The sequence below is a fragment of the Lethenteron reissneri genome, chromosome 64 (genome assembly GCF_015708825.2).
Source record: "Lethenteron reissneri isolate LAM-NWPU_2019-01 chromosome 64, ASM1570882v1, whole genome shotgun sequence".
NCBI classification, from domain to species: Eukaryota; Metazoa; Chordata; class Hyperoartia; order Petromyzontiformes; family Petromyzontidae; genus Lethenteron; species Lethenteron reissneri.
Window position 1 is genome coordinate 8,025,205 of NC_083842.1, and position 13,992 is coordinate 8,039,196.

The window sequence follows — 13,992 nt, forward strand, 5'->3', positions numbered from 1 at the left end:
GGAATTGTGGGTATGAAGGCCAACTATAGAGCAGCTAAGTTTTTACATGGTTAATAACTTCCTTCCAATGATTGCTCAATTTGTATCCATCTTCTCGATTGAAGTTATGTCTATGTTTATATATCTGGATGGCTTCATGAACAAACCTTTGATAGTAGCCAGACGGTTTCCAAAGCACTTTGGTCTCGGAAAAAACAATATCATGGGAGCCCACAGCGTTATAATAATGGTCAGCAACTGCGGAAGAATTAGTCCTGCCATGTTTCAAATCTGACTTGTGCTCGCGTACACGGTCGGAGACATGACGTTTCGTTTCCCCAATGTAACAATCACCACAGATGCAACTTAGTTCTCAAGCATCTCGGATAAAGTGTGAAAAACAAAAGTCAATGACGGAATCTTGCGGGTGAGTGATGTGTTAGTCCCATTTACGGGAAGCCGATGAGTAACGAAGCAGCGTAACTAGAGACATAACGTGGGCATTGAATTGGTGATGGTCTGTACTATCGTGCTGTGGTTCTCAACCGGGGGTACGCGGACTTGGGGGGGGGGGCAATGCCCCAGGGGGGACACGAGGGGATTATTAAATGTGTGAAATAATTTCATACATGCGAATCACTAGTGAATAATTATGTATGAATCTGGCAATATAGAATAACTACGATAACATTTTAACCCATATGGTAACCTACAGCGATACCAAAGACCTTTATAAAACTCGTTGATCGTAAACAATGTGGTTTCCAAGAGTAAGCAACGCAGCGCAAACAAATTACGTCACGCATGCTGAGCGTCCGTTGATTTTTTTTTGTATGCTCTTGCAGTTACTAGCTGGTTGGGATACGTCACAAAAATGACAATTGGTTAAAATATTGTTGTTCATTATTGTGTGTTTGCGATTTGACCCCCTCCCGCCCCATTGAGGAGGCACGCAGTATTGCATCGCTATAGGGCATCCACAACAGTCACTTCTCGAAGAGGAAATGATACCAATGTGAAAGCACTAAGAGTCACCACCCACTCGTTACCAAGTCAGTTGTCAGCTCGACTCCGTCTTATGCTAACGCTCAACTCACACCGACGGTGCAAGGTATGTGTTGCATCTTGTGCTGGATACAGTCACATTCGCAAAATGTGATTTGTAACTTTGATCCTTACCTGTGTATCGATAGTTCAATGTTAAATTGACATTTTATCTTGGTGTGGTCCTGGACTGTTTTTGTTGTTGCTTTGCTGCCTTGCCCAAGCGTGTTAAATCGGACCTATATAATGAAAGCAAGTATTATATATTTATATTTAGTGACTTGCTTACCATTTTCTCTATTTTACACTCCTATAGTTTTCCTATTGTTTGCTCTTGTAACTTGCTGACCCGCCCATACTAGACATCTGTGAAAAGGATATCCATAGCTCATCGGATTCCTCCAGTCCAAATAAAGATTCTGATTGCAACTGTCGCTCATTGTGCCCTTCCTGCTTAAATAAATACAATCTAAACTAATAACGTTTCACCACAACGTGTTCTGCGTACAATTCTACAGAAAGAGGGTTTTGTAATTGACGGGTGCAGTCATGGGCAAAGACAAAAAGGCTCCTAGTCTGTTCTTAAACGGGGGAAGAGATTTGAGCGGCAGGGTGGCGAAGTGGTAACACTTGTGCCTTTACAGCAAGACGTCTCTGGGTTCGATTACCGACTCTGCGTGCATTGTGTACGTTCTCCCCTTCTGCATGGGTTTCTTTCGGGTTCTCCGCTTTTCATCTAGAGGTAAGAAAGCACAGAATGTTACTGGTGTTAACCAAACATCTCAATGCGAAACTAAGTACTGTACATGGAAATTTTCTCAATTTGGATTATGCACAGCAGCATCACCCCTCACTTGAAAACTTGGCAGGACTCTTAAACAAGAGACGTGAGACTCAGTGAGGTTTTTTCTGGATAAACAAGATTTATAATATTTAAAAAAATTCAATATTATATCCAGCAGGGACTTCTGAGTACAGACTACAAGGAGGAAAAGCAGAATGGGCGACCTACCACTCTGCAATTCCTAAAGCTGCCCTTAGTGTGCCGCTACGAGCAAATGGGCATTCAAATTGAATCCTAATCGACATGAATGTGCTTTAGTCTGGCCCTATGACATCGAGCATGAGCACTGAACCTGACGAATGGTCAGAGCGCTGAGCTGACAAAAACCGATATCCTGGGTTAAAACTGAGTGTCGTGAGTTGATAGGGCACAAATGACCGCACAGAAAAATGTCATTAAATATTTAGTTCTGCACTTAATTTGGCAAAATTTATAGGTCTGAGAATGTTGACAAACATTTTCTCCAGGAGGGCGAGTGGGAAGTTCCCTCCGACCCCGAGTTAGTGTGTGGATCAGACCTAATTTGAAGGGATATCAGAGGTATCTCAGTGTTATCTGCTTCCGTGGATCATTCTCTAACAGGAAAGGTTGCATTGGGACAAAAATACCAATAGATACGTCATCTCATGACAACATAAAGCAAATAATGTATTGCTGTGTGTGCAGTGTTGATCGTGTACAGATCGTGGCCACGTCATCATGAAGGCCTATTTGCCGCTTCTGTTGGTGCTGTGCCAGCTGATCCTGCCGTGTTACTCAAAAGTGGAAAAGGAAAAGCGAAGTATGGATGATTTTGATTGCATTCCTGCACAAAGAAGGATTTCAGACACACATGTTTCCTTCCACATGCACTTTTATCATCTCAGTTACCTCGTTAATAGCTGGAAAACTTAACACATTCGCTAATGCTAACTCGTTTAAGACTTAGCTTTGACGGCACCTTTGGCGCCATCTCGCTGCCGCTGCTGTCCCCGGTTGCCTTCATTTCGCTGCTATGAATTGATGATGCCGTAGTATGCATTCTGACAAGTCACTGGCATCTTGTAGACTGGATGAGATGAAGGTTCTGTACCAGATGGGATATTAAGTTTGAGCTTGAATTGCAGAGATGATCCCGTTTTGCCAGTTTCCTGGCTATTTTACCATGGAGATCCATGGTGGGTGAGCACAGCAAAATCACAAACTATAGACAAAAAACATCAATATTGCAGAGAACGAGTACAGGGTCCTTAAGGAATATAGCACCACGAACAAACGAGGTATTTCACAATGCAGAATATATATCATCTATAAATGGCAACATAGAAATAATATGTTAATTATTATATAAATTATATATTGAATAAGACTGGTTCTCTATCCAACAATGCAAGTGTAACGGGTTCCGGAGACACTTGTAGATGTAACTTCTTTATTACAATACAACACTCCAACAGTCCTGATACTCTGTTACAGCCTAGGTACACAGCCTAGCTACACAGCCTAGATACTCTAGATACTCTACTCTGGCTACGCTCGCCCTCACAAGGTCGTAGAGTCGGGAGTTCCAGAGTCCCACCACTGGCTCTCACAGCATCCCAGGGTCTTCAGATGGCTGGTCGTGGGTCTTGGGTCTTGGGTCTTGAGTTACAACTGGGCCCCGATCGTCCAGGGAGCTCTCCTTTTATGCCTGGTCCAACGAGGGGTGGGGCCGTGTGCGCCACCAGACATCCCACAGAGCACACACAGCCCCCCCCCTGTTGGCGGCGCCCAGGGGATTAAGCGCCTGGGAACTCAACGCCTGGCGCCCAGAGGCTTAAGCGTCTGGACCCCCTGGGAACCCAGCGCCTGGCGCCCAGAGGCTTAAGCGTCTGGACTCGCCTGGGATCCCAGAGCCCCCAGCAGCCCCTCCCTTCTTATGTCACTACACAAGTATAGAGTTCTAGATGACACATTACTATATTGGATAGGGCAATAGTTTTTTTTTATCAGATCAACGAGGATTCAGTCCCAGATGAGACATTACTTCTATATTTTATAAGACTACTAGCTGTACTACCCGGCTTCGCCCGGGACTTGTATCCACCACGGCCGGCCGCCTTTGTCTCCCCAGTGGCGATGTTAATACGCCACACCAGTTACTCGTTTTGCGGCTGAGTCCCTCCCTCACCACTCTCCCTCCCTCAACACTGTCCCTCCCTCACCACTCTCCCTCCCTCACCACTCTCCCTCCCTCACCACTCTCCCTCCCTCACCACTGACGCACGGCCGCCTTTGTCTCCCCAGTGGCGATGTTAATACGCCACACCAGTTACTCGTTTGAGGCTGAGTCGACCTAGGGGAGGTTCAAATAATCGTCACCGGTGGTGGCCGTGAGCGGGAATGGAACTCGGTTCGCCGGGTTTGTAGCGCAGCGTAGCGTTAACCACTACACCCACCGCTCCTCACACACCACACACGCACAGACACACACACAGACACACGCAGACACACACAGACAGACACACACACACAGACACACAGACAGCACTCTAACCACTACACTACCGCTCCCCACACACCACACACGCACACACACAGACACACACACAGACACACACACACAGACACACACACACAGACACACACACACAGACACAGACAGCACGCTAAGCACTACACTACCGTTCCCCCTACACAACACACGCGCGCGCGTCCATAGGTACACATACACGCGCTTGCTGCAGACACACACGACTGTCAGGGTGCGTACGACAGTAAACGACTGAAAAAAGAAAGCGGCAATGCTGCGCGAGGAACGCCTTAGACCTGCAACACATTTGTGTAATGCGAGCGTAAACACACAAACACATACAAACACATACACACACATACATACACACACATACACACAAACACATACACACACATACACACACATACATACACACAGACATACACATACACACAAACACACACATACATACACACAAAAACATAGACAATACACACACACATACATGCAGACACACAGACAGACACATAACACACATACATACACACACATACATACACATAAACACATCCACAGACGTACATACACACATACATACAGACACGCAGACATACACATAAACACATACAAAAAAACCCACATACATACACACACACATACACACAAACACATACACACACATACATACACACATGCATACAGACACACAGACATACACAAACATATACACACATACACATGACCCGGCTTCGCCCGGGACTTGGATCCACCACGCCCGGCCGCCTTTGTCTCCCCAGTGCCGATGTTAATACGCCACACCAGTTACTCGTTTGAGGCTGAGTCGACCTAGGGGAGGTTCAAATAATCGTCACCGGTGGTGGCCGTGAGCGGGAATGGAACTCGGTTCGCCGGGTTTGTAGCGCAGCGTAGCGTTAACCACTACACCCACCGCTCCTCACACACCACACACGCACAGACACACACACAGACACACACACAGACACACGCAGACACACACAGACAGACACAGACAGACACACACACACACACAGACACACAGACAGCACGCTAAGCACTACACTACCGCTCCCCACACACCACACACAGACACACACACAGACACACACACACAGACACACACACACAGACACAGACAGCACGCTAAGCACTACACTACCGTTCCCCCTACACAACACACGCGCGCGCGTCCATAGGTACACATACACGCGCTTGCTGCAGACACACACGACTGTCAGGGTGCGTACGACAGTAAACGACTGAAAAAAGAAAGCGGCAATGCTGCGCGAGGAACGCCTTAGACCTGCAACACATTTGTGTAATGCGAGCGTAAACACACAAACACATACAAACACATACACACACATACATACACACACATACACACAAACACATACACACACATACACACACATACACACAGACATACACATACACACAAACACACACATACATACACACAAAAACATAGACAATACACACACACATACATGCAGACACACAGACAGACACATAACACACATACATACACACACATACATACACATAAACACATCCACAGACGTACATACACACATACATACAGACACGCAGACATACACATAAACACATACAAAAAAACCCACATACATACACACACACATACACACAAACACATACACACACATACATACACACATGCATACAGACACACAGACATACACAAACATATACACACATACACATGACCCGGCTTCGCCCGGGACTTGGATCCACCACGCCCGGCCGCCTTTGTCTCCCCAGTGCCGATGTTAATACGCCACACCAGTTACTCGTTTGAGGCTGAGTCGACCTAGGGGAGGTTCAAATAATCGTCACCGGTGGTGGCCGTGAGCGGGAATCGAACTCGGTTCGCCGGGTTGGTAGCGCAGCGTAGCGTTAAGCACTACACCCACCGCTCCTCACACACCACACACGCACAGACACACACACAGACACACACACAGACACACGCAGACACACACAGACAGACACAGACAGACACACACACACACAGACACACAGACAGCACGCTAAGCACTACACTACCGCTCCCCACACACCACACACAGACACACACACAGACACACACACACAGACACACACACACAGACACAGACAGCACGCTAAGCACTACACTACCGTTCCCCCTACACAACACACGCGCGCGCGTCCATAGGTACACATACACGCGCTTGCTGCAGACACACACGACTTTCAGGGTGCGCACGGCAGTAAACGACTGCAATAATAAAGCGGCAATGCTGTGCGAGGAACGCCTTAGACCTGCAAGACATTTGTGTAATGCGAGCGTAAACACACAAACACATACAAACACATACACACACATACATACACACACATACACACACATACACACACATACATACACACAGACATACACATACACACAAACACACACATACATACACACAAACACATACACAATACACACAGACATACATGCAGACACACAGAGACACACATAACACACATACATACACACACATACATACACAGAAACACATACACACACACATACATACACACATACATACACACAAACACATACACACACGTACATACACACATACATACAGATACACAGGCATAGACATAAACACATAAAAAACCCACATACATACACACACAGACATACACACAAACACATACACACACATACATACACACATACATACACAGAGACAAACACATACACACAAACACACACATACATACACACAAACACATACACAATACACACACACATACATGCAGACACACAGACACACACATAACACACATACGTACACACGCATACATACACAGAAACACATACACACACATACATACACACACACATACACACAAACACATACACACACATACATACACACATACATAGAGACACACAGACATACACATAAACACATACACACATACACATGACCCGGCTTCGCCCAGGACTTGGATCCACGATGGCCGGCCGCCTTTGTCTCCCCAGTGACGATGTTCACACACGACAGCAGTTACGCGTTTGAGGCTGAGTCGACCTAGGGGAGGCCCAGGTCCGTTTCAAATAATCGTCAGCGGTGGTGGGCGTGAGTTGGAATGGAACTGGGGTCGCTCAACCAGCTTAATGACTATTTGTACAAAGAACATATAAAGAATCGATTATAATAACCAGGCTACAGTCCACATTATAGACTGGCAGTACACGCACTCAGCTTCATAAGCAGGCTAGAGTGTACATGATAGAGTGGCAGTACGCTCACCGAGTTTAATAAGCAGGCTACAGTCTACATGATAGACTGGCAGTACGCTGACCCAGCTTAATGACTATTTGTACAGTGAACATTTAAGTAATCGATTGTTGGCGCGTTGGGTTTAAAAGTAATATAAATTGCACACATTGTGGTGGGGGTGGAGTGAATAGTAGGAAAAACTTTGATGAATTTACCTCAGAGTGGCGTGGTGGGTGTCGAGGCCTAGTAGCGTGCAGAGCCTGCGGCCTCGCCAAAATTGTCCAGTCGGCAAAGGCAGGGTACGGGTGGCGTGCCTTCCCCCCCCCCTCAGCGCTCCAACAATACTGTGTAATGGCTATTATTTAATTATTTACGGAGCCTATGAAAGTGGCGAAGGCGTGGCTAGCCGTTGGCAGGGGCAACTGCCGTCCAATGAAACTGCAGCCCTTGGCGAAGGCGTCGCTAGCCGTTGCCAGGTCCAATGAAAGCGGCGAAGGCGTCGCTAGCCGTTGCCAGGGGCAACCGCCGTCCAATGAAAGTGCGTATGGTCCGAAATCCACACAGACAGACAGACATACACGATTTTATATATATAGATGGTTCTCTACCGATTGAGACAGTTATGTATCGGGTAAGACCAGATGAGACATTGCGCATCAGATAAGACAAGGGGTCTCGAAGACTATTGACTGCGTCAGTGGTAAAGCTAAAATTATCTTGCAATGGGAATCTTTCAGCTTTAACCCCGTGCCATATCCATTGTAGTCTACAACTTCACTTCCCCACTACGAATAACAAACACATCGACATATTGTGGCAGTCTCTATGTGGATACACATGTGTACATAATTTGCATGCAAGGGTGTATGCATAGTGAAAATATGGTTTTGGGTGCGAGCCACCATGATACAATATAGTCGCGCTCACTTCATCTCCCTGTATGTATATATGTTGAACTTATTTCGCACCGTATGTAGCCTACCGTGCTAATCGGAGGTGTAGGGGAAGGAAAATAAACTATACACGAAAAGCAGTTGTATATGAATTAGTTTTCAAACAGAAATGACATTTTCAAATATCCTCATGCTGGTATCTCAGCATTGCTAATTAAGAAAACTATGGATACATTTATGTCTGGTTTAAACAAACATGCATGCCTTGAAGTTCAATAGGTCAAACAAACTGCATTATATTCAGTGTTGGTTTCACAAAGGGATGCAAATTAGCGCAGTATAACATTTTTGCACTATTTCTATTCGGAGTCCGTGAAGGTATAATTCTTTTTTGTTGCATTACAATTGGGAATAATTTTGAGCTGTGTGCTTCAAAGGTTGGTGATGTATTACATGCTTAAGATTTTAAACCATATATATCAGGTGATCATCAGTAGCACATAGCAGAAGCATTCAAAGAAATTGTGCTTGAGATGCTGACCAATACCTCGATGCAATGTTCGTTTCCATCTTCATGGCAAACATTTCCCATGGTAAACATTTAACATGAAGATGGATAATAATATCCCGTGAGTCAAAATTACATATAGATGCCAACTGTATGTTTCACCCAACCGCCTCACCATGTCATTTCCTTGTGTGTCCGTGTGTTTCGTGTGTTTGTTTGCATGTGTGTTTAGAGTTCACAGATAAACAGGTGCAGGACAAATGCAAGTTTTCCCTGGAGGAAATCCACGGTATAAGCTCAAGTTACACAATAGGCACCAGGTTCTGACGCATCAATCCATTCTGCATATCATTGCATTTGCTTTTCTTTATAGCCCCGCTCTATCTCCCAGCTCTCTCATGCTACCCTTCTCTTTTGTCTTGGGACCGACAGACGTGCTAACCCAAAAGGATTGTTCGAAGTATTACAGAACAATCCGAAAATCCACAATTCGGTAATCCCTGAAGCCCTGAAATTCGTGGATTACTGCACCCGTAATCCGCGGGACACCGTGGCGGGTAAAAAAAAAGCTTTTCGGAGTTACAAACTGCGATGCTTAGAAGTGAGCAGGGCTAACACAGAGCTACGGCATTTGAGCTGCAGGGAAATACTAAGGGAAATACCGAAAGAACCAAGAATAGGAAATACAAAGGTTTTTATTATATTTGGCAATCTACATTATTTTGGTTTGCATCTGCACAGGCTAGCTGTGTTGACCTGAATTGTTTCGTAGATAAGATTTTGTTTGCATTTTTTTTATTTAGACACCAAGGCAAAACAATGCATAGCATTCTTTAACGTTCACCCATATGACAAATTTGCCCAATTTGGGTCTAAGTAAAATCTATGTCTTAATCTGCAAATTTATCGCAAAATACATTAGCCGGTAGTCACATGCCTGCAATTCCTTTATAGTCCACACAAACTTTGTGGTATGGCACCGCTTGGCTCTTTATTACCATTCTTACCATTTTGGCATGACATTTTTTTTGTGGATGATGTCTTGCTCAAATGAGCAGTGGCAGTAATAACCTTTTTACAGCCCTGAACCAGTAGTGATAATTCCACATTATTATGGTGGGGCAAGTGTCTCCATAGGACAACCACTATTACTTCCCCACAATGCGGGACCCAATTTATCGACTCCAGAGGTATACTAATAATAATTACAACTTGTAACGCGCTGCAAAATATTCACTTTTGAAGAGACAGATCAACTCGGAGGCACGTAGAGGATCCACAGACGACCAATGAAAGGCAGCCAGATGGTGGGCCAGAGCAAAAATCCCCCCCACCCCAAGTTCTGCGGTCCTCTATATATTAAGGTGCTATCAGCTCATTAATAATGGAATAGATGGAGTCCTGTCCACAGTTTCTCTACCGCGTTATCCAGGCAAACCACAGAATGACAACCTCGACGCCCATAGGAAAGGCATTTTCTGACATGTGTGATCCACTAATCATCACCGCCTCCACACATTGCTGAAGTACAGGCGTGCGCCACCACCACATGCCATGAAGGTATGCGACAGCGAATGACCTTGTTATTCTTTGCTCGAAAAGAGATTTTGATCATAAAGCCACACCACCCCTTACTGTCCCCGCCAACCGCTACTGCTGCTGCCTACGCACGCTAGCACCCTTGCACAACCCCCACCACTACCCGCTCACTAATACCACCATTACCCACTCACTATCCACTCACTATTGCTACCACTACCTGTTCACTACTGTTAACACTACCCGCTCACTACTACCACTACGTCCCACTCACGCTGTCTCTCACTAAAATGTACTCTCCCATGCACAAACCCCCACTGATATGTACCCAGCTTTAGCTTAGAGTTGCCAAGTTTCATGGATAAAAAAGACACGGTACTGCCTTTAAACACACAAACCCAAACCCGCGTCCAGTAAAAAAAAGAGCCTAAAGATGAAGAGGGGGTGCCGACAGAGGAGGGAGGGGCCTAAAAGGAATCTGTGGGGAGGGCCTCAAGTTAGAGGGGGCGGGGTCTAAATGGAAAGGGGTGGGGGATGAATAATAAGGAGTCTTAAGAAGGGTGTGGGGCAGAGGAGCGACGCTCACCAATGTGCGGAGCGCCTGGCGGATAAAATACAACAGGTTAGAACACTGGAAGGTACAGTTGGTGCATCTGCCAGTCATCTCAGCCAATCCATAGCACCTGGGTTTGTCTCGTGACCTGTCAGCGAGCCTTCAACACTTCACGTGGACTCAAGTGCACCTGGACTGGCACAGGCGCTGTGGTCACTTCACCATCACTTCGTGGCGAATGGCAGGGTATTGGGGCCTAAAACTAAATTGGTAGTGGCCTAAATAGGATGAAGTGGGGCTTAAAGAGAAGTCGGGGCAGGAGGGAACACCCAATTCCACATGCCGAGGGTTAATTGAAGCCAATAATCATGTAAGTGCATCAGGCAGCAAAAATGTCTTGAGGCAGATTCAGTTACAGGTTAACTATTATTAACAATAATAATCATCTTAGCAAATTGTTAATTTCTACTATATACATTGGATGGGCTAGTAGACAAGGAGGGTTTAGAATCCGAGTTAGGGCTCGAATGGGTAACCACCAGTGCATACCAGGTATTGTAGGCTTGGGCTATAACGACAGGTAGATGTCAGAAAAATGGATTCCATCCCTTTACTGGATTGAGTATATTCAATAAATCCTTCTCATGCGGATCTTTAAGGGTAACCCTCCTCATAAGTGTGGGTTTTCTCTGGGCACACCAGTTTTCTCCCATAGGCTAAACTCATTTTGGAAGCCACCTGACAATGGAGTCTTGAAACTAAGTGAGGCATTTTTGGATAAATATTAATAACAATTGCCATTCGACAATTAAAATATAAAACAGTTAAAAAGACATTTGAATTTGTAATGCACAGTTTTCACTCGAGCCTCAGAGAGAGAGAATCAATTAATCGGTGTCGAAAGCCACAGATAAACAAGAAAGCAGCCAAAACCGTTTTCAACAATTGCCAAAACTCTGTGGCCCTATACACTATTGGGATGTGAGAAGACACCACAGTATCCGCAGAAAACCCACGTGTGCGAGGGAAGGGTAACACTCAATCCCCATACAGGTTGAACAAATGGGAGATTAATCCACTTGCTTTACTGCCATACCCTGGGAAGCCAGGAGATGGTCAACTCAATACCCACTAATAGGGACTTTTCACGAATTGTGTGTGATCCACTAAACCTTAAAAGTGTTGGGTGTACAGTATTGTGCCACTGTAGTCTTGTGAAAATATCGTAATCAAGTGAAGCCACATGGATTCTAACCGCTAGACAGTACTCTGCAACCAATAGAAGTAAAAAAAAACATGATTCATAATTCCCGTGTGGATTTTTTTTACAGCGGCTCACTGCATTCATTCATATATCTATAATTTTCATATGAAACTATTGTAATTTCAAAATCTTTCAATTTTAGTTTTTATTTGTAATGAATTACAGCTACCTTATAATGTAATTATTTAATCACTTCACATGCAAAAAACGGTTGCAAAGTTGGGCTCAAGATAAAATATGTGCAGAGCAAAAGTGATACACAACAAGTTTGAAAATTTGTTGGAGGTAAAAGGAAGGTCCGAAAGAAATTCTACGTTCATGCCTAAGGCAATTACTGGAGGTGGATCAGAATTGAAATTATTCAACAAAGAGGTTAACAAGAGCAGAGGATTGCCACTGTGGAGATGAGGTGATGGGATCAGGTCGTGTGCTGGAGAAAGCGGATTCTGGCATCGGAGGGCCGTGGTGTAGAAAGGCCTTCATCCAGCAGTGTATTGACAATATCTGATACACAACTGTTGTATTATTTTCTTTGCTACACAATGACCTATGCGTCCTCAAATGGTATTTGAACAAATAAATATATCTGTTAGTGGCTATTTCTTAAGTTTGTTAAAAGTTTTATTTTAGGAATTATAACGATTTGCCTTTTGTGGTATGTCTGGGTTATTGATGTTTATTTACTAAATCATTAAATACGACTAATGTTGATAATGACAAAATGGCAATCCAATCCTGTTCAACACACATTTTCTTGCAGATTTGCTTCTGCTGCTGGAATGTGTTTCTTACTGATATATATACGACGCTGCCATGGCTTAATAGTTTAGTACGCTGAACTTCCAATCCAGAGCTTGGGAGCTCGTGTTGGTTCGATAATCTGGCATGGCAGTTGAATGAAATGCGAGTTTCTTCAATCCCTCCTCCTCTGTCGATCAACATGGTTGGTCGGCAGATTGTCAATATGCAGATTTCGTGTTGGGGGTTAAGTGTGGGTGCTCCCACCCATTCCAACACGTCTGTCTAGCATGGAAGAGTAAGCATGATATCCTATAGTCCGTGGACCTTTTGCCAAAAGTGAAATAAGCAAGGCATTTCAGATCTGCATATTTAACCCTTGACCTTTACTGGTATTTTATGTTTTATTTACCAGTCTTACAGTCACCTTGAGGGTGCGATTGTGAATTTCTCACCAGATTGCAAGTACACTGGCTGCCTCGAGGTGACAACGCAATGTGGCGACAAAGAAAATGCCACTGGTAACTTTTAATCGTACACATGCACATCCGCATGCACACATACAGATTGAGACTATACACACGTGCATGCATTCACACATTTTAAACAAAGGCATTCCTTTCAACTCTCTGATGCGTTTTCGGGTTGTACCAGGTGTTAAGCATAATCACCGCTTGTTGCGGATGGTTTGCAGATCGAGTCGCACGGCTGCCCTGGTGAATACTGCCGCTAATATTAAACATGCATATTATCGGCTTCACAGTGGATGTTAAATATCCCATGACGCCATTCCAAACAGGGTAGTGGCTGGGCCATATGTGCTGCCATTACAAGCCAAATTTGACAAGATTAAACAATTCCAGCCTGTTCTCCTAT

The 13,992-nt window shown here is 44.7% G+C and overlaps 1 protein-coding gene across 1 annotated transcript in view; it reads left to right on the plus strand.

Annotated features, from left to right (window-relative positions):
- The first annotated feature begins 941 nt into the window (after positions 1-941).
- The window catches only part of LOC133358971 (uncharacterized), a 30,717-nt gene continuing 17,666 nt past the window's right edge, over positions 942-13,992 (plus strand). Inside the window, exons 1-4 of the mRNA XM_061577353.1 lie at positions 942-1,090; positions 2,534-2,648; positions 9,255-9,311; positions 13,575-13,637. Coding sequence (XP_061433337.1) covers positions 2,567-2,648; positions 9,255-9,311; positions 13,575-13,637 — 202 coding nt within the window. The 5' untranslated portion in view covers positions 942-1,090; positions 2,534-2,566. The remainder of the gene's footprint in view (positions 1,091-2,533; positions 2,649-9,254; positions 9,312-13,574; positions 13,638-13,992) is intronic.